The sequence below is a fragment of the Temnothorax nylanderi genome, unplaced genomic scaffold (genome assembly GCF_030848795.1).
Source record: "Temnothorax nylanderi isolate EJ_2023f unplaced genomic scaffold, tnyl_v1.0 TNYL_tig0020_pilon, whole genome shotgun sequence".
Classification (NCBI taxonomy): domain Eukaryota; kingdom Metazoa; phylum Arthropoda; class Insecta; order Hymenoptera; family Formicidae; genus Temnothorax; species Temnothorax nylanderi.
Window position 1 is genome coordinate 1,773,328 of NW_027249082.1, and position 22,292 is coordinate 1,795,619.

General features: G+C 43.7%; 1 protein-coding gene across 16 annotated transcripts in view; it reads left to right on the plus strand.

Moving 5' to 3' along the window:
- The window catches only part of Sif (still life), a 45,691-nt gene that overhangs the window by 11,229 nt on the left and 12,170 nt on the right, over positions 1-22,292 (plus strand). For 9 of the 16 annotated variants that reach the window (XM_071700060.1, XM_071700046.1, XM_071700054.1 and 6 more), the window contains 14 exons: positions 717-1,142; positions 1,725-1,781; positions 1,911-2,082; positions 5,012-5,239; positions 6,544-6,673; positions 15,524-15,666; positions 16,127-16,394; positions 17,058-17,201; positions 17,490-17,672; positions 18,925-19,200; positions 19,290-19,460; positions 19,878-20,064; positions 21,222-21,488; positions 21,974-22,251. In XM_071700060.1, the coding sequence (XP_071556161.1) occupies positions 717-1,142; positions 1,725-1,781; positions 1,911-2,082; positions 5,012-5,239; positions 6,544-6,673; positions 15,524-15,666; positions 16,127-16,394; positions 17,058-17,201; positions 17,490-17,672; positions 18,925-19,200; positions 19,290-19,460; positions 19,878-20,064; positions 21,222-21,488; positions 21,974-22,251 (2,930 nt within the window). The remainder of the gene's footprint in view (positions 1-716; positions 1,143-1,724; positions 1,782-1,910; positions 2,083-5,011; positions 5,240-6,543; positions 6,674-15,523; positions 15,667-16,126; positions 16,395-17,057; positions 17,202-17,489; positions 17,673-18,924; positions 19,201-19,289; positions 19,461-19,877; positions 20,065-21,221; positions 21,489-21,973; positions 22,252-22,292) is intronic. The other 7 variants (XM_071700053.1, XM_071700063.1, XM_071700056.1 and 4 more) reach the window with 5 other exon arrangements.

Sequence of the window (22,292 nt, forward strand, 5' to 3'; positions counted from 1 at the left end):
TTAAGTGGGGTAACGCTATCATTGTTGAAATAATTTATTGTTGACAATTTTATGAAATTAATCAGTCGAATGAAAGCCTAAGGTTTTTTTTAAATTTAAGGAACAGTTGTAAAATAAATTATCACAATTCGGATAAAGTTCTCAACAATGGAAACGTTCAAAAACAATTGAAGGATCGATCACGTAATTTTCCTCTAAAAATACGAAACTTTCCACACAATTTTTCGAAAGATTATAACATAATTTTTATTTGTCGCAAAATGACAGGATTTAATCGAGCGTGATTTAAAATGGCAAAAAGTAAAAAGGTGACAAAGTTCACACTGGCAATTACGTGATCGATCCTGCACGTGGTCTCACCCCTTGCCTGACCCCATGACACCGGCGAACGGGTAACGCTGTAGGAAGTCCTTACGACTAACCGGTGACTGATCATCTGACGTCTACCTGTCCCTCTAACCTTTAGTTACATCCATTAACATGCGCACACAGAACGCACAATGCGGCAGCCACCCTGATGAAAGTCACGGGGTCACCCATCACCCCCTAACATTTTGTTACTCCTGACCGTCTTACACAACATGCGCACTAGGGGACAACGTGCTTGTCCTGTCAGCCCTACGGCGGTCTCATGGCTCATTCTCGGACGGACCGCTTCCCAGGTTACGCGTTCGCCGTTCCCGAACTAACTTGACACGTCTCACCCCATTGATCAGCGTACGCGCCGCACGTCTCACCACGTCCTCCACGTCGTACATCCTGCACATTCGGTTGCACCTCTCTGCCCGCAGGCGGCAGAGGCAGGACGTACTTAGATTCGGAACGTAATCGGTGCACAGGTGACATGTCGCCGCCATCGGACAATGTCATCTTCGACAACCAGTGCTACGCCACCACGCCGAGCTCGTCGAACGGCAACTCCGACATGGAGCAGCCGAACCACTGCAACTCCCGCCGCTGCAACGGCGGCCAGACATATCAGCAGGGCATGCAGTCGGTTTCGACACCGGGCAGCCCGACCAGCCGGCTGCTCCTCGAGTACGAGATGCATCTCAGGAACACCCTCGCCAAAGGCATGGACGCGGAGAGCTACAGCCTGCGCACGTTTGAAGCTCTGCTCACGCAGAGCATGGAGAACTTGGGTGAGACTTGGGTTTAATCTCTTTGACAGGGCCAACTAAATAATTTTTTATTCACGAGGTCTCTTTAGAAGAGCTTAATTAATATTTATAACGAAAACTTAATTAACATTCACAATGAAAAAAAATTCAAATTTTTCTATCGATTATAAAAATTTATTTTTCTCTATTTCTTTTTAACAAGTTTTTCTTTTAAGATAATTATCGATTGTCCGTTTTGTGGAATTTCATTTAAGAAGTGCGTCACGTCGTGAAATTACTTGCATTGTATTGTAAGAGATTAACGAACGAATAACGTAGTTTATTCTCAGTAAAAGGTCTGGCGAGATTTCATTTTAATCTCTGTGTAACATGGCATTTTAGAAATTAAATTTCAGGAAAATAATTACACGCTATTCTAGTGATCAAGAAACATGGTCTCTTTGTGTATCTCACCGACCCGTGTTCTTTTCAAGCGAATGAATTAATTAAACTTTAACCGTAACCTTTCCAGTTTTTATCAAGATGGTAAAACGATCGAAATAATTGATTGTAAAGGCTTACCGTATCGCGAATAATTAAAAAGAGAGTTTCTCTGTTTTTCAGAATTTGCGGAAAACATACCGTTGAACGTTCAGCGCACGCCTCACGCTTCACGAAGACGTAAGTTGAACATATCCTTAGAGAATTAAGAAAATTAAGAAAAAATAATATAATTAGAGAATTAAGAAAATATAATTGATTGAAAATACATTTATATCTTCCGCTCGTAACCAATTGTCACGGTTACAGGTTCCAGTTCCAATAAATCGTCGACCCTGCCGCTATCGTACCGCTACTGCAACGAGAGACAGAATAGCAAGGACCGAGACGGCTATTACAGCGATCGCAACGAGATGGTGAGAGAGAAAAGAGAGCGAGACCTCGATCGGGATCGCGGCTATCTCAGCGACTACAATTCTAGGTAAACTACTGCTCCAACCCTCGTTAAGATCAACATTTGCACCGTAAAAGGTTTCACGCATCCGCTTAATTTACCGCGCTTTCATTCATCTGAATGAAACTGAATCCTACCTGGATGGTATAAAGAATAAGTAAATCGCGCTTTACGCGAACGTAATTGTATAGTCAGATAAGAGAATAAGATTCTTCAAATTTAGATTACGATTAAAAATTATATGTAAGCCGTGCGTCAATGAAGAAACATACGTTCAATTTACGTGCCACGTAAAATAATATGAAATACGAAAAGTCTTATTCTCCTCATTTGATTATTCAACGAAAGTATTTTCTCGACAGTGCGTGAGTCAAATAAAGGCATCGCGTCAGATATGATTCTACAATCACTTTTACACCGGCACAACGTAGAAAGCCCAACGATTCTCAATTTCTAATTATTTTCCAATTATTCACACATGAAATTTAAATATTCTTCTGGAATGAATTTTGTATGATTCGGATTAATTGATTCATTAACGCTTTCCATCTCTGCCCCATTGAAATACCCTTCATGCAAGTAGTGAAACGTTAATTAACGCTGACGCGAGTGATAGGGCCTGATAATAGCCACCGACCCTTCGGGTTGCCAAAGGGTGCGCGCATCGAAAAAGGCGCGAAAGTCCGCCGTTGCGAGACTTTGACATTTAAAGAGCTGCGCCCTGCGGCCAACCGGTGGTCGGGTGGTGGTCAATGAGACGTGCTCGTCCATTAAGGGCGACCTGGATAATATCACCGGATATGTAGTATATCGCCCATCGATAGCCCCCCCCCCGCGGGCGGCGCAGAGAAAAAAAGAATGTCACGTGCGCCGTGGAGGATATCGATGGGTGACGCGCGTCGACGGGCGTCGCGTGGTGTCTATCGAGGTCTATCGAAGGTACGCCTCTCTCGTTTAGAGCGCTCGGGCAGTATCGGGCGCATGCATGCATCATCCCCGCCGGCCGCCGCGGCGCGTTGTGCATCACGGGTCAGCGACGGCGGCTGACAACGGCGAAGCCGCACCGTGATAAATATAGAAACCCCGCGGGCGGGCTTCAGCTGGACGGCGAGAGCGAAGAAGAAGGGTGCTCCGTGGTCGCGAGACCCACCGACGAAAGAAAGAAACCGCGGCGCCGCGCGGTTCGAGTTTCGCTCGCGCGCGCGATTGTCCTGGCGGATGACTTCCGGTGTGTCGAGGCGCGTCCGAGGGACACGGATCGGGGACGGGGTCTTGCGAGGACGAGGAATCGCGCGCATCTCGGCGTCCTACGTGCTGTAGTGCGAGGTGATGTGGTGTCCGAGGGGGTTGCGTTGTGATGTGCCGAGTGCAGTTGTTCTCACGTGAGCCTTTGGTAAATATGAGGTGTGCGGAGAGACAATCGCTAAATGAGTCGCTAAACGAATCGATTGCAGTTTAGGTGTTGCGCGTGGTGATAAATGAAAGTGCGAAGAGTGTCGGAGAGAAATATTTTTATTCGATAGGGATGAATCACACTGACGTTGAGAACTGGAACACCATACGAAGGTCGAGTCGCCTTGACACCCTTGGATAATATTTATCTCGCTGTCGCGCTGAGAATTTAAATAGAGATTCGAAACTCTAATTAAACGGGATATAATATTTTCGCCGTTATATCTAATTACAGATAAAGACAATTTCGAGAGCAAGCCCGAGGAAGAAATATTTATCTCTGGACGGAGATAATTTCCAAACGAAATCGACGAGGATAATTGCCCTCGTCGGGAAGAGCGCGGCGAACGGCAATAACAATTACTTCGTCCGGCACGTTTAGCCGTACGCAAACATCAGTGCATGCTCTCGAAACGAATGCGCGGATAATTATTTCGTTGTGCCGCGCGTGATTGTCGCGGGCCGGCACGAAAAACAGAACGGGAGGAAATAATTATTCCGCCGCTGCCGCGAGCGTAAACAGCGACCGTTTCAACGCACCGGTGGACAATCATCCCCTTCGTCACCGAGTGCAAACATCGAATTAATTGTCGAACCGCTCGACATCGCCGTTGCGTGATCCGCGGCGCAAATACCCGTGATCTAAGCGCCAACGTTGTTCGACAAAGGGATTCGAGTTAAGTCGCGACAATGAGCTACAATCTGCAGCGTAAATACAGATCGCTCGAGAGGCGGCGAGAGCCAAAGAAGATGCCGAAGTTGCCGAAGTTGCCGGAGAAGGTGTTCTACCGGGTCCTGGACGACGGGTCCGGGGACCAGTCGCGGAGCAAGAAGCACGTCAAGTTTCAGCTGCTCGGCGAGGGGGACGACGCGAAGACCGGCGTGCTCAGTTCGGATTTATCACCCGTACCTGCACGGTACTGCGCTACGTCCGTGCATAGGGCACGGACACGTTTAATCCCTTGTACTTGGATATCGTTTTATGCAATGACGTTCGGCAAGAAGGGCGTTTACTTCTTGCCGAAACGTATTCTCTCGATTCTTTGATGTTTTTTTTTTAAGTATTAAATAATCGACAAACTCGTCGTACAAAACACGAGATATTAATCTGTTAATTTTAACAATCGCAACTGATCTTAGCAAGAGGCATGATGGGAGAATTGTAAATTGAATGAGTCATTATTCGAGTCCGGTATGTCTAACGTTATTATTGATAAGAAACGCAATACCATAAGAGATATGCTTTGTTAACGGTTTACTCTATTAACAGCATCTTGATTGTACAAGTCAACTTGCAAGATAACTTCTGACAATTATTTTACAATTATTTTCGTGTCAATTTATCAAGTATTATATGGACGTTACTCAAACTGTGAGAATTTGTGTCTTATTTATGTCGAAGCGGAGCTTCTAAATACAAGGGTTTCTCGCGAAATGCGATAACTTACGTGATGTATCGTATACAATTGATCTACATGTTCTACATGATGCACGATGCTTGCAGATGCGCCAGCTGTATCGGGGAATCCGCGCGCGCACAATGGTTCCGGCATTCAGACGGATGGCAGTCCGGCAGCTCGACCTTCGGCTCCGGCGCCTCGAGTTCGATAAATCCGGGATACTCGGGACACAAGAGAGAATCGCCCTGGGATTCTCTGCCGTCCCTGAGACACGAAGGCAGTCTCAACGACAGCGGTTACAAGTCCAATCGAACTGACTCGCTCGAACAAAGGTGAGGGAGACAAATCCCTCACATCCAAGTTAATCGAATCGACGATCTTCGTGCGGGATGCTCGAAAAATCTCTACATGAGTTCCAAAGATAGATTCTTTAATCCGGTTTTTACTTTTAGTTACACGCCCAAGCAACAATGATTCTCTTTTTAGCTATAAGTAATTTAAAAGAAGGATGCAAGAAGTGATTATTAAAGGTAGAATGTAGGGAAAGATATCTGGAAGAAATTGCGAATTTTTAGTGCAAACATGATTGGTGATTGTACGATGAACGCAGGTGTAAAATATATTTCTATAAATTTTATGATTATTTGTCATTTTTTGATTATGTATAATCTTCGGCGATGGTGCAAGATACCTAGATTAGCTTCGCCGCAGAAGAAATCATTAACAGTTATATCTTAAGATTGAACATATTCACATTTTCAGACTGTAACATTTCTCATGTCACATTTATCATATAACTCAGATTTTTATTGTATTTAAAAGATATAGAACCATCTATTCTCTTAATTAATCTATCGGTAGCTTTTTCTGAAACGAGTACGCAGCAAAAATATAGATATAAATAGATATCCGTAGCTAAAAGTTAAAGAAGAACATGCTCTTTCGGCACAATGCGTACTTGTACCTTAGAGTTCTTTTCTTATAGTTGACGTTCATTCGCTACCATCTACCTTTTGTTGCCCTATATTGTTCGCATTGTCTTCCATACTTTCATTGTGCTCTGCGCTTCCCTTCCTGCTTTAATCGCACATCTCGACTGGTCTCTGTACTGTCGCGAAGGCGATTTTATTAATCTTAACAGTAGTGTTCTTTACATTACCAATGGCAGCCTTAGAAACGTAACTTTTATATTATACTGCAAATATTAACAAATATTTCTCGCTGATCGTACGGTAAGATATGATCCAGTTTGATATAACTCAGTCATATTTGTATCTCATCATATAGAGGAGCACGTTGTGTATGTGAAATAATTAAAAATGGTTGTCGTGTGTGTGTGTGTGTGTGTGTGTAAAGTCAGAAATTACAATCTCTCTACTCTTTAATATTTTTATAAAGCATGAGCTTAAAATTAAAATTGCATAAATTGTACATGTGCATGAGAACTTAGCAATGTGGGAAAAATTTACTACGAATTAATTTTTGCAACAATCAGGAAAAGTGTTTTCCATGAAACACTTTTTAATTAGAAGAGAGCGCGAAAAGAGAAAGAGAGTGTGTAATTGAATGACGTTTATCTCGTACGCTTTTGTAGTAATGCGTCGCGGTATTCAGTTGGATGTGTTGTTTATTCCAGAGGTACTTTCGACAGACAGGACAGCGTCAGATCTGACTACATGTCCGACCGGGATGGCAGATACGGAATCGTTCAACAAGCCTCATTGGAGAGTACCGACTCGAGGCTCTGCTACTTGACGTCTTCCGAGGTGAGTTATCCAAGCACTCGTTGACCTTATCAACCTGATACATCCAAGTGCCACTCGACAGTGCCTTTGTAGCGCAGTTCGTATCTATTCATGCTATGTGCGGTTATGATACATGCGAAGGTCCACTTGGATGTCTTGCGTTGATATTCTGCATGTTTAGAATATGTCCCCGCCAATTCCGAATAATTCCACGCCCGGCAGTAACCATGAAACCATGTCGTAGATTATTAATAAAGATCGTATTCTCTTAATTCGCTCCGATAATCGATAATTGTGATCGCTGCGAAGATTAATAGATTAAAAGATTAAATCCCCTGCACTTAGGAATCGTGGACATGCCGTGCTAAATATTAAATCTAATTACGCATATTTTAATATTAATTAAATGCGAGACGGTAATGCACATCGACCGCGGAACACGATTGGGATTATTGATTTAATTGGAAATAGATGGAATATAGATTTTGTGAGACAGTATAAAGTAGTATATACGTGTGTACATGAATAAACATTTTATAAATTGTATATTTTATACAATACAATTAATTAATATTATTAATATTTATTAAATTTTGAAAATACATTTTACGAATTGTAATATATATATAATACAATTTTCTAATGAAGTAATATATTAAACTAAATTAAACACGTGTGAATATATAAAATAAAGTGAAATATAACTTATAAAAATGTTTATTTACATAAATTAAAATTATAATAAATTTATTTTTCTTTTATTTTTATTAAAATTTTAATTTAAAAGGATATAAAGATATATTTGGAATATAATTAATATTTCTCGAATTAATTAAAATTACATCTTTTTATTCTAATCAGCTTTTATTACAGTTGTTTTAAATAGTAATTAAACCGTAAATTAAATTGCGAATTAGATATATAATTGATAATGTCGTCTTCCTTTATTCTCTTTATTTATAATGAAAAAGTCGCTTCATGTGGGTTTTATTGCTGCTTGGCTTTTTTTCATCTCTCGCCCCCGTTGCATGCGCACACAACACAAAACTCTCCGCAAAAGCGTATATACGCGATGTGGCATGGACGCATTATTCTTAAAGCCCTTTGAAGAGATTCTCTTTCTCTCGCGCTCTTACCGTCTATTTGTGATTTAAAACGGAGCGAAGTACCCAGCTCTACTTGCGAAAGCTCAAATCGATGAGCGATGGCGGCAACTGTTCCCGAAGGCTGTAAAGCCACTTCAGACCGCGGTAGATAAGAGCATATTTTTTTGCGATAAAGCAATTTGCATTTCGTTTGTTCGCTTCGATTTATAATTTGTGGTTCCATGACCACATTGAGACGAAAGAAATACGATGTCTACAAATCTCTTTCTACGAATATGTTAATAAATAAATTATATAATTTTTAGTATAATTTATTCTCAAAGATATAAATTCAACCATTAGTATCTTAATATTTTTGTATTGATCGAAACTATACAATAAAACTTATATATGTTATAATTTCCTATTAATTTATAGATCGCGTCTTGTAACAGGTTTAAGTTGGGAATTTATATTCAATCTTTTTATTATTGAAATTTCGAACTTTTTCCATTTCTACTTTCTCGACGATATTAATGCACGCAGGTACATTTCGCAAATGTTTGCACAATACCTCAGAACTACTTCCCGTTTCTAATAGTTACGAGAAATTGCGCAACTCTCGCGGACTAACTCCGGTTGTACAAATTGCGCTCTCGCACTGGCCACGCCTATCGTGTAACGACGGCGTTACAAAAGAGGTCAACGCGAATCGGAGGAAACGGAAATGCCCATACGTGTCGATAATCGGGAGCCGATGTCCCGTTTCGCAGACAATTCGGCAAAAGTACCACACGAGCACACCGCGGGTCACCGCGATCCATTTTCTTCTCCGTTTCATTTACTATATATCTCGCGACGGGTCGTGTGCTAATGTAAGTGCTTGAACTTTCGACGAGTGCATTGTGCGGGCGCATGATCCGCTCTTGTGTACGAAGGGCGTTTATGTGTGTGACCGACGAACATCGATAACCTACTGACCCTGGTGTCTCGTTCTCGCGAGCCGCTCGAGTCCGTCGCTGAACGCAACCCTTTATACGGAGTAAGCACCCCGTCTCGGTTGTTTTGCACCACAAATAGAAACGTGTGGGTATATAGGTACAGAGGAATATATAGATATATAGACGGGTACATAGAGATAGGTGGAATGGGTGGGGCTCATACGTGTGCAGGAATCTGAATGCGAATCACCGCGTACGTATATATACGCGTGCAAACACCACCCCGTCACGGGGGTGCATATACACGCGTAAGTTCGGCGATGGTGCCCATCGGGATCAACCGCGGAGTAATGGAGATTCTGTTGGTGCAACGCTTACGCAAACGTTGGCTTTTATTCGACCAATTGTCCAACAGCTGTTTCTATCGTGCCATTTCAGTCTACCGCATCTTTTACGCATCGATCGGTTACAGTGGTTGCATGTAATACGACTTCAAACAGAAGCGTTAAATTTGAAGATACACATATATATATATACACATATGTAACAAATAAATTTTATCTAAATATACATACTTAGACTTAATTACAGAAATATAATGAAACTTATAGGGTCGTAAATCCTAATCCTGTTTCAAGACGATACTCCTTACAAAATCATTAAAAAAAATTTTCATAAATTCCGTTCTGGGAGTGATATCAGCTTCTTTCTTGAAACACAACAATCTTCCATAAAGGTCGGGGGCTTTTGCGGCGCGTCGTGCGCAAAGATACGCGTCTAAGGGTTAATAGGTCGCGCCGAGATTAGCGGGCCGAGCTCGACGTGCGAGAGTAAATAAGAATCCGAGCACCCCTGCACCATTGCACAAGTCGAGCAGCAGCCTACGCCAACAGGTGCATGCGCAAACGCGCGCGCAAATCTTTCGCGACTTTGGCCCTTCTTCAACGTCGTTTCTCATCCCCCTCCTGTCACGGTCGCGTTAGCGGCGCAAATGCGAATCGGAAAGATCGACGCGCGACGCGATCGACATCAGTATAGACATCTGATTCTAATTCAATCGTCCGCGCATAGAAATCAGACGGACCGTATATCGTTCCCGATATAGGGGGACGATACGCTCCACGGCTCACCGACGTTTCTTATCGCCTTCCGTCGCGAGGAACTATGTTGTAAAATTCAATAAAACTTCACGTTGCTCGCATGCGCGCCAACCCGTTATACATAATCCGCGTAGGATAAATTTTTTTTTACCCAGTTTCTCCCTCGGTTTCCTTTACGGCGACGAAAATACACGACGCTGAAAACGCGAATAAAGAATTAAGGTACATTTGGATAGTAGCCGAAGATCGGCGCGTTGCGCATTCGAATACAAAGACGATTCAATGCGTTTGATATTTAAATTGAAAATTAGAACTGTTTTTCTAGCTACCTTTTACTTTACTAAAAAAAAAGGGAGTCTTCAAGAATATAATTATCTCGTGTTTATTACTCGAAAATATATTAAAAGGGGGAGTTTAACACGCAGAAGAGCGTTAAAATTAATGTTACAAGACTCTGAAACTCTATGATAACGATCCTCTCTCTCTTTGACTAGAGAAAATTGCAAAGTGATAGAACAGCAGCGGCCAGCGGATCTATAAAGAGCTTCTCTTACACCGCTTAAAAGTTTCTCGCTGCCATCCTTGACGTCTGAAAATAAATTCGTCCGAGGACGCGGCTCCGGAAAAGTAATCCGGCGTCTCTCGAAGAAACAGCACTCGGGGGAGCTGCGGAATTTACCCCCTCACTTATTGAAATTCGTTTCGAAGCTCGATTCTCTCTCGCGAATCGGATATTCGTCATTGGGGCAGCGCGGTAACAATCATCGCGCAGCAACTTGGCTGTCAGAGTCGATCAGCGCAGAGCGCGTCACGTACCCCCTCGCCCTATCTCGCCTCTATGCACCCCCGGCGCGGCGGTGCATACCACCCCTTTCGCTCGTACCTCGTTTCGCCTCCGAAGCTGGTAGCTCCCCACCCCGCGTCGCGGACACCACCACCGACGATATCCCAGTGCCAACCGCCCTCCTCCCTCTTCCATGGCATCCCACCCCTCGCTATCGCTGCTTTCTCCGCTCCTCCTCCTCCTCCTCGCCTCCGCTCGTTCCCTGCAAGCCCCCTTCGACCACCACAAGGACCGAGGTATTGATTCCCCTCGCGGTAGCAGCAGCTCCTCTTCCCTGTTCTCCAGCGGCAGTCCGGAGCGAAGCGCGTTCGCGGCTGCGGACTTGGTGACATCCGCGCGCAAAGGAAAGGGAGAAAGGAGAGGAGAAAAAGAAAAAGAGCGAGCGAGAGAGAAAGAGAAAGAAATAATAAAGAGTTCCCTAACATCCCGAGAAGTGTATCTCGTTCGCGTTAAAATTAATCGCGATCGGTGCCAACGCGTCGGCCGCGAGATCCCAACCGCTTCCGCCGTAGGCGGCGGTGAGACAAAACTCCGACGATGACGAGAGCACTCGGTCGCGATTCCGCATCGCGGTACAACCTCGCGTGCAGCGGGGACCGTCGATCGATGGGCGCGTATTAGCGGCCACGCATTATTAGCGAGAACGAGCCGAGCCGAGCTGAGCGAGCGAGCGAGCGACCTCGTGGAGAACGCGACGCGGCACGACGCAGCTTCTTCTCCCTCTCTCGGCACCCTCCACCGCGGCCTCGCACCGTCGGCGTCGCCGGGGTGCGCTCGGAGAGTGCGGCGCCCGCTGATGCGCCGATGCGCGGGCGCCGGAAGTCGCCGAGCCGCGCGCGGTACACGTCCCCGGACCACGTCGGCAACGGCGCCAACGGCTGTCGTTTACCCGCTGGAGAACGCGGGTGAGGACGCGCGTTTTCGCCCGGAACGACGACGACGGTCCCGGTCCCGGTCCCGGTCCCGGTCCCGTGAATCGCATCCGATCCGTCTTCGGCAACGAATCCCTCGTCGCACCGCCCCTGCGGGGAGAACACTCGGCGCAGGGCTGCTGCATCGAGCGTAAACGCAAGAATTTGTGCGACCGTCGGAGATGCGAGATTGTAAAACGTTCCACGATGGCGCGTCTGGAAGCGCGATAACCAAGCCCTCGGGGGATTCTCCACGTTGATACGCGAGTCGCGGAAGTGCAGTCGTTACTCGACGAGACCTCCGGTGAATTCAGCAAGAAGGATCATTAGAAGAGTTCTTCAGAAGTCTTCTCGAAGCGATCGCTGGTTCCCGGAAATCGCGCGATAATTGCGAAAGGGGACTCCCGCAGGACGTCATTGGGATCTTTGCGTCACGGATGCGGACCGGAAGTTAGGGCGCGCGGCGACACGCTGATCGCTCCTCTTCAGGGACACTCGCGCGTACGGAATTCGGTCGCACGTGCCGGCGCGCGTCGACAATGGCAACTGGGTACCTGGATCCTCTTCTGCCCCTCGCGCCCAATGATCATCACGAGGCTGATTTCCGCCGCGGAATGACTTCCGGAGAATCAAAGACAGGTCGATCGGCGAACGACTTACTGATATAAGGGCTACGCGAGGGGGGAGGCTTTATTGATGATAGAGCGCGTGAGAGATTATATCTAAGAAGGGGACAGAAATCAGATAAAGATAAGGTGCTATAGAGAATATATTCGAGAAGGGGATCGGTTAAAGATTGAAATAATATATTTGGGATGAAGTTGGAGATTAGATAAGGCGCGGGTTTAGGGAGTGTACGATGGTTTGCAGCGCATTTTTCCGCGAGAGAGAAGAAAATCGATGGCTTTGAGAGGGCACCTATATAGCGATATGTGGGAAAGGAGAGAAATCAGCTGGAGAGGAGCGAGGATCAACATTCAGAGAGTATATCTATATGTATACTTAAGCGAGAGAGTATTTTTCTATGGATAGTTCGTTTCTATTATATAAGCGAGAGAAAAGAGAGAGAGAAAGATAGAAAATATTCTATATATTATCAACCCCCCCGTCGTAAAGGCGGGAGTCGGAGTGGCGTCGTCCACGATCGTCCAGCCCATCGTCGACGACGATACTTCCTGCTGTGCGCTTCTCTTACTTAGGAAATCTCTCGAGGAAATCTCGAGGATTCTGATAGTAGAATTCCTCTGCGTAAAAGTACCTGCGAACACCCGCGGCGGATATCTCTTCGCCGCGCTCGTGCTTCTTCGTGCGTCGTCGCCCACACTTTGGATTCTCGAGATAGCTAGATTAGACCGTAGTCCGTAAAGTTTAACGTTAACGAGATCTCTCTCTAAGCCGTGATTGATTTTAACAGTGCAAAAGACGTTTGCCTTAAAATAGAGGACTCTATTGATAAATTCGAGGGGGATTTCCAATTTCCCCGGAGCATAAACTTGTCGTAAAACTCGGCGAGCTCGAAGCTGAACCTGATTAACGACGGCTGTTGCCCGCTGTCGTTCCCAGCTTCCGGAATGTGTGTTGTTTATATTTTATTCGGCGTGGATATTTGCGATCGGCGCGCCGCTGACGCTTGAATATTGGATTCCGCGAGCGATAATTCCGGCGGAGAGCAGCTGGCAATATACAATATTCAATCGCGAAAGGGACTTTAACGAGAACGTCAACTTGAACTTCGAGACGTTCATTAAGATCGTGGGAGTACGAAGCGTTTTTTCTCGAGGCGACACCATCGAGCTTACACACCGCGACAATCGATCGTACGAGAATATCTCATCGAGCCACGTGGTGACGTGGATATTTTCTTCTGCCGTCCGCGAGACAATAATGACACCGCCGGAGGAGGAGCGAGACGCCGTGGCCGCCGGCGGCGAGACCGTCACGCGCCACGATCAGGAACCTGCAGAGGATACCGTCGTCCCGAGGTTATCCTTCTCCTAGGCACCACCATCAGCCGCGGGTTCCGCGTCTCTTCCTCGTTCATTCACCGCCGACAGCGAACGACGAATGATGGTAGAGCCGAGATGGTCGATCAAGTGTACGAATAGCACCCTGGACTTGCTGGACCCGAGCGACGATTGTTACACGGACCTGAAGACGCAGCATCAGCGACGTTGCTGGAAATACTTCTGCTGGTGCCGCAGGCACACGATCAGCGTGATATGCATTAACGAGACGCGCAAGCTGTACTGGTTCAACTGCCGGAACGTGCAGGAGAAGGTGACGTACGGCTCGGGCGAGGGGTACTACCACAAAATACTGCGACTGGTGAACGGGGCGCTGAACGCCTGGGCGGAACGCTACATCGACGGCCTGAGCTTGGCGCGTCGCGAGATTATGTTGAGGATCAACGGCAGCGCGGAGAACAACATGAGGCTGTTAAAGGAGGGCTGCTACTGCCACTACCATCCGCACATGACGGCGGATGCGTGCAACGCCGACTTTCTCAGAAGAGTCGTAAGTTTCTGGGCCGACGAGAGCCTCAGGGGGATACGCGAGAGGCTCCGCGGCATGATGAATATTACGAAAAAGGTAGAGGATCACGAATCGCGAATCTCTTTATATCTCTTCTGGAAGGAATGTTTTCTCTCGATATTGTACATGTCCCCGAATATATATATATATATATAAATATTTATTTTCCCCGGTGTGTTGCAACGGTCGCACCAGGATTATCGCTCGTATTATTGGCATGCGCCTCGGCCAGAGAAGCGAGGGTAGAAGAGACAAGTCCGCGCCTCCGAATACGCCGTTTCCGTTGGACTTTCGTTCGTCGACCCCCTGACTACTCGCACTCATTCTCGCACTCGAATATCGCATCTCATTTTCATCTCGCCATCGTTTCGCAATAATATGTACAGCCTGGACAAAAAACAAATCACACATTACTCGAAAAGCGTCACATTTGAGAATCGGTGAAGAGTCTAAAACGCGATAAATGAGCGAAAATAACGAGGGGATGGACAGCGAAAGCAGTGGAATTATTAGACGAAGCATTGCACTTTGCATTTGCGACGCGGCTGTCTTTTTGCTATACGTAACGCGGGTAAAGTAGAAATTTTGGCATGTACGCTCGCGTCAGCTCCTGAAACTGACACGATCTTCTTGCGCAAAGGACTTGTAAACGAGTCTCGCAGTTGCATCGATACTAGTTGCCACGTTCGAGTAGCATGCGCTGATTAAAGCTATAAGATTTCTTTGCACATCTCCACTGCCAACTAATTGTTCGTAATGCGTTTGCCTCTCTTTTTAATTTAATGTCCTTTTATTTGTCCATAGTAATCCCCTGATTTAATTATAATGATACTAATTAATAATTGATTATATCCATTGACCGTATTTAATAAAAAGATTTAATGGTTATATATAATAAAAGTAAAATCAAATAATTTCAGTAAATTAGATTATATGACGCATTATATAATCTATAAATACATTTTCAATGAAATAGGTTATTGGTAAATAAATATGTACATTGTAAATAGTAGTATATATATTTAACACAATCCATATTTAAAATTCCTAAATGTGCACTTTTAGATAGACGAGGAACTCTCGATAAATTATGTACACGTAAAGCATCCTATCATTGTCAGTAATCTAGAGATCTTTGCATATAATCATAATCCTTTATCACCCTATTTCACGATCGCACAATACATTTTCTCTATGCACATTTTCTCTCTCTTTTATACATGACCACATTTTTCCTTTTCACGCATACGGGCGATTCCGCGAAAAACTCTTATGACACATTAAACCGTTATATAAATTTTTGTCTACCTATAAAGCGCAAGTACAAAAAGAATTCGAGAAGAATGAGACATAATCGATTGCCTGCTGTCCAATTTGACGCGGAGTCGTCCGTATTTGTCTCGATTTTCACGGTGATGAGCGCGCGTTCATCGCAGCTAAAGATAACGTATTTTCCAGATGTCGGACGATGATAGGATGTCACTCACCACCGCCGTCAGCGACGATGACGACGGCGAGAGTGCTATAAATTCGCCCTATCGAAAGCAGACCGGCACGGCTGCAGCTTCATTCAATTGCACCGGTGCAGTTCGGAAGGCAGGGTACGTCTTTCTCTCGTATTATTCTTTATATTCTTTTGTTTAGTCCTTAAAAATAATGAGCCTTGAGATTCTTGAGAACCTATATATAAAGATCTCTAATATAACATTACCATATATATGAAGGCCACAACGAAGAGTAATCTAGAGCGTGCTTTATTCAGTTTCTGAAATATATATAGATGTATATATATATATATATATATTTATATTTATATGATAATCCGCATTAATTTAACAAACGAACGGAGAAAGTTTTTACATAATAAATATTTATCATTATTATTCATTTATATTTATTCGATTAAAAATCCGATAATCTCGAAATTCAATTCAATGATTCGAGAACACCAGCGGAAATTATAGAAATAACGATAAACGTAATATAAAATTAATTTTTAATGCAATTACAAATTTAAATGCAAGAGATAATGAGATAACGGCAACGCTTCGGAATTTCTAGATTTCTCAGCGTGAAGAAATGGTTGCTGCGCAAGAAGCATCAGATCGAGCTGGCCAAGAAGCGAGGCTGGAGGGGTTATTGGGTCTGCTTGAAGGGCACCACGCTCCTCTTCTACCCCTGCGATTCACAGGAGAGCAGGGCCATGGAGGCGGCACCTAAACACCTGATCATCGTCGACGGTGCGATCATGCAGCCGATTCCCGAACACCCGAAGAAGGATTACATATTTTGCCTGAGCACCGCGTTCGGGGACGCCTATCTATTCCAGGTAAAAAAAATTACGGCGACTTTATCGTAATTCGTTTATTTAAAAAAATATAGAAACAGGAAATAAAATATTGGACTTGCGAGTGTACACGGAAAAGATTTCTCCGTAATGAAGCGCTCTTTATATCTTTTAAACTTTTAATAGTGGAGACTTAAATAAATCGGAACGTGAAAAATAAAAACAGGAGGTTTTATAATCAGCATAACTCGGGTAGCTCGCACATAGTTTCGCCATTTTTATGTACGAACTTCTTAATAAGCGTTGAATATTATCGCAAATATAGTACGCCAATTAAACTTGAAGTATGAACTGTAGTGGAGTAGGTACACGGTAAAGTATTGGAAAGTCGGAGGGGAACAATTGTACCGGTTCAGTTTGATCTCCGCACTTCGGTAGCCCTCGAGAGTGCATTAACCGCGCGAATCGCGCTAACTAGGTGTATTTAATTAATCCCGTCTCACGATCTCGTTCCACGGTCACGCAACACGGCGAACTTTTAATAGTACGCTGTCGCTACTTAAGAGCTTGCCACGACTTTAAATCACTCGGAAACGTGAGCGACATAGCGAGCGACGAGCGATCGATCAGCTTGGCGAAGTTCGCCAAGGGGGAGATCAAATTCCAGCTCGAGGAGAAACATGGTGTGTTTCGCTTTGTGTTTAGGCGCCGTGTCAAGTGGAGCTGGAGAACTGGGTGAACAGTATTCATTCGGCGTGCGCCGCCGCGTTCGCGCGTCATCGCGGTAAGACCGGCACGCTGCATCTGCTGCAGGAGGAGATTTTCCGTCTGGAAAAGGCGATCGAGTCGGTACGTGAATAGAATACGAATTGATCGATGTAATTTCGTCAGGCTCAGTTTGTTGTCGAAAGTCTAGAGGGATATAAATGAAAAGAAGCTTATATATATGCATGGAAAAGAAGAATCGGATGTAGGCAAAAAATTCTTGCAATTGCTTCTTATCAGTTTATCAAACTTGACAAAAATTACTACAAGATTGAATATTCTTAATCACGCTATTTTTATTATTAAACTTGATTTTTAGTAAAGGGAAAGAGAATAGAAAAGGGGGATGCTAATCGTATTGGCTGTTTGTAGGACCACAAGATGAAGCACATGGCGGATCTTCAGCAATCAGTGGTTTCCGACGTCGATACCAAGCAGCAGATCAACAATCAAATAGTACAGTGGGAGGAGAATCTGGAGCGGCTCCACTGTGAGCAATTCCGCCTGCGGTGCTACATGGCCAGTTTGCAGAGTGGCGAATTGCCCAATCCGAAGGTAAGCACCACCTTCATTGAAACGTCAGCACCAAGTGTAATATAGAATATTAACGCTTTGTAGACCGGCCAAAATATACCGCATTGTCCGTAATTGCTTCATACTGTCATAGATAAAATCGCTTAGCCGAAGAAAAATTATCTCTAATATTTTTCATCTCTAATATACATGCTACGATTATTCAATAATATTCCTGTAATGCAATAACATTTCCTTGCGCATAACTGTTTTGATTTATATTGGTGTTTATAATGAAAATACTTTGAATATTTGTATTTCGTGAGAATATATACGTACATATATGTCGCGTCATATTTTCCTCACAATTTTGCGGAGAAATGAATTTATATGAAAATCAATATTACATAAATGTTTTTCATTCGTAACATATTTTTTATTTTTTTGATTAATTTAAGCATACTAAATTACACAAAGGTTTTTGTGCAAACATTTTTATCTCGAGAAGGAATTCGGAAGGCTATATGTTGTCGAGCTGATTCTATTTTGCCACATACATACGCGCGTTCTCGTTGATCGTCGTCGAATGCGACGATGCGGAACTGACGTATTACGCTCAATTCCAATCGCAGTCGAATGGAACGCTGTTATTTGGCCGTGAGCTTTCGTTGCTTTCGTGGAAAAGCCGGTTCTCTCTCGATTTCTCGCCGGTAAACAATATTACGCGCTGCAATTTTTCTGCCCCATGCCCCATGGGTCGCTGTAATTGCCTGAAAAAAAAAATCATCTCTCTCGTCCGCAGCGTACACGCAATCAGGATTCGTTAGAGGTCCATCTACGTCGCGCTCATGTAATTTGTGTCATCATTCGTTATGAGTGATATCGATCGTCAAGGAAAGAGAGAGAAAGAGGGAGAGAGGGCGGGAGGGAGAGAGAACCAGGTAGTCAGGCAATATCCGTTAAATTAACGTTCTCCGGATCGTTGCAGCCAAGCGATTTTAATGCGATTCATAATCAATAATTAAAAGTTGTACTGGAATGCGCAACATTTCGCGAAAGGACAGCTCATTTTTTTTTACGGCTTTTCTTTCGAAAAGGCATATTTCTCCGAGTAACAATCAGCAGTTTTAGATCATTCCGCGTATTCTATTATCTGAGAAGTCTTTTAAATTTATAAATTCAAAAATTCTTTTTTTTTTTAGATATCTTAAAAATAACTTAAAGGATTAGCGAGTGGCTTGATCCAGGTAATTAAAGATACTAAATAAACTCCGTGTTCCTTTTTCTCCCTCAGAGTCTACTGACGCACGTGTCTCGCGCCACGAAGCAAACGCTAAACAAGCTGGGCGTGTTCACGGTGTCGTCCTTCCACGCGTTTATCTGCGCGCGTAGCCCGTCCCTGCTAAATAATTTATTGGCGGGTCGCGGAGCAACGAAGAGACGACCGCCGCTGTTGTCGAGATCGAACAGCGGCTCCAGCAGACGCTCGCTGCAGATCTCGTCCAGGGACGAGGAGAAGAGCGTGAAGGTGTCCGTGCCGGAAAATCAGGTACGATCGTCAGGACATCGGGTGAGTTGATCGCAATTCTATTCCGTTACGCTTAGAGTGTGATAAGGATAAGGCGAGCGCGACCCGGCGTTTCCCGTTTATTGTTTCAGCTGGTCTCGGTGTTCCTGCGTGACGCGATGACCGTGGAGGAGTTCCTGGCGAGCGCGTGCACCAGAAAGAATCTCAATCCGATGGAGCACTTTGTGCGCGTCAAAAAGCGCCGGGATATGGAGGACCATAATTACTTTGTGCCACATAGGACTGATTTGATAGAAACCTATGTAAGTTTGGCGGATCGGAATGGCGAATATAAATGTGCAGAATTTGTGGGTAGAAAATCAAGTTTATATCGAAGATATAGAATAAAATATTATACTGTTTTATGTTACTTGCGAATGGAAGTAATTAAAAGTATCACAATATTATTTTGGATTTAATCGAGCAGAATAAAATTTTTAAGAATGCATTTTAACAAATAATTTAAAAAAGCTAGGAATTACTTTAGAATATGGTACATGGTAAAATTAATTATTAAATAATTATATAAGTCAACATAGAAAACAATGTTTACTTTGAAAAAGATTACCGTTCTCTACTTTTTTTAATCGATTGTTTTATAAAATGATTAGATTAAAATTTTTGTGACTTTTAATAACAATTTTTTATATAAAATAACGTAACTTTTTTGCTGCGCGCAGTTGCATACGCACGAAATCGTGGAAGTCTGTGCCAAGATTTTATATCAAGTGGAATTGCAAAGAAACACTTTAGAACAAATGTGGGGCTTCTCCGTCGAGGCGGAGCTCATAGAAAACTCCGATAGGCAGGACGAGCTCTGCTGCTACGTTAGTAGAGTGGAAGACAAGAGCGTCGCCATGCAAAACGGTAAGCACCCCTTATCTAGGACAACATCTAACTAAAATAAACGTCCCTCGAACGCAACGATTAGAAGTTTCGATCGTTACAAGGTCTTTTTTATTTCTCGTCATTTAACGATAATTTTTTCTTATTGTCTGCTTCTATTATAACGCTGTTGATTCTTTGTACAATTGATTAACCTTATGTGGTAAAATTTCAAGGTAATGTACGAAATTAATTAAAAGGTTTCTTTAGTATCTTTACTAATATTAGTAGAGCAAAGAGATGAACAAATTTTGAAATCAATCCAGATAAGTTTGTATTAAAGTTAATATGTCAAGTGACACCAAGGGAATAAAAATGGTGTCGCGTTGTAAGGCGGATATCCCACCCCTCTTCTCCAGTCTCGATTTATCTTCTTGCGGATCTTATGTTAGAAGACGACTCGTGTTAAGGTTCGACCGTATTAATTTTTTTAGACCTGGCATCGACGCCAGGACGTGCAAGGACGCCATTGAAAAATCATCGATTTTCCGCGCCTCGTCGCTTGCTCGTTGAACAGAGTCTCGTGCTTACGGTTAAATGAAGCGCATATAATGCGTGTAAAAAAAGAAATATGTATATAATAAAAAAATATATATATGTATATACATATATGTGCACACACCGGGGGTGGGACGATCTTAGGGCCGCAGGCGCGAACAAATCAGAATGACATTTAGCGCCGCCTTTCCGCAAATCGTGTCTAAATTTATCGGGAAGCTCGTTAAGCACGACCGAAGGGAGCGACTTATTATAGTTGCGAAAGATACCGAGCCGAACGGTTGATCGTAGACGCATCGCAGACGCGGACAATCTCAGTCGAAATCTGAAAGTTACTTAAACGTTATAAAATGGTAATCGCGAAACGTTAGTTTTTACTCTATCGCGTTATCAGTTTTAAGTTTACGAGTATTAGTGAGAAAAATATTTGGACGATTAACTATAAAATAAAGATTCTTCACGTCAACGATGAAGATTGAGATTGCACAATTGCAATTCCGCTGATCCTCGCAATCTACCGTTGTCGGTCAACGACAAATACTTTATTGTCGACGAAAATTTTACTCTCTTGCAATTATTCTTTTCCGGCACAAATCCTCGTTAAAGAAGATGCATTTTTACGTGGGCGACTCTGCTTTCAGGAATCATTAAGGGCGACGAGATTATGGTAATCAACGGCGCCATCGTGAGCGACTTGGATATGATGTACTTGGAGAGCGTTCTGCAGGAGGAGGTAGGTCTCTGCATGATGATGCGATCCTCCAGGACGGAGCCACCGGATCTCACGGGCATTATGCGAGTCACCGATGACATAATCGACAGCCTGGTCTGCCCGCCGCCGCCCACCGACCCGCCAGTAATCAGCGAAGAAATGATTTCCGGTCTGATTGTACCGGCACCCGGATGGAGTAAGTCCTTTCGTCCTATATCTTCCAAGAAATTGTTGCATCAAGAACTGTTTCTATTACTCAAGATTATACCACTTCTGAAGATGGGCTCATTAAATTTATGAGGCACGTAGGCCACAAAAGTAGATTACGAGAAAGAAAACACACGTTGCTTTTCAAATAGGATGTATCAAGACACGTGATTAATTTTTTCGTTGTTAGTCGAGACGCGATTTATACACCGATTAAATATAACATGAAACAGCAAAAGTATTAGGTTGCCTGTTCATTATTTTTGTAGCAAGTCTTATTTCAAATTATACATTGTTTTTTTCCAATAGCAAATTATCGTCACAAATAGTAATCACACGTTTAAGTACAACGAAATCACACACATAAAAATCATATGGACAAAATTATCATAATTAATATGATTAGTATATGAACTTTTGCGCGTTATAGCACATCCTAACCATCGTAACGCGAATTTCACTTTGCTGATGCAGGCAAGGAGAACATTATGCAGGAATGTTCGTCGGCCGGTCACATGGATAACAAGCAGTCCTCGCGCACAAATTCCTTCGAAATCGAGAACCTCTTGAAAACTGCCGAACAAGTGACAGGGATCTGCCGTTCTCCAGGTGAGACCAGAAAGTCGAGTCCCACCGGAAGCGTCGTCAGTTCCCACTCGCAGGCTCTCACACCGAGCCGGCAGCTTAGCGACGCTGAGAAGCTGAAGAAAGTGATTTTAGAACTGATTGAGACTGAACGGACTTACGTAAAGGTAATAACAATTAAATATTATAATGATTATAGATTTTATGA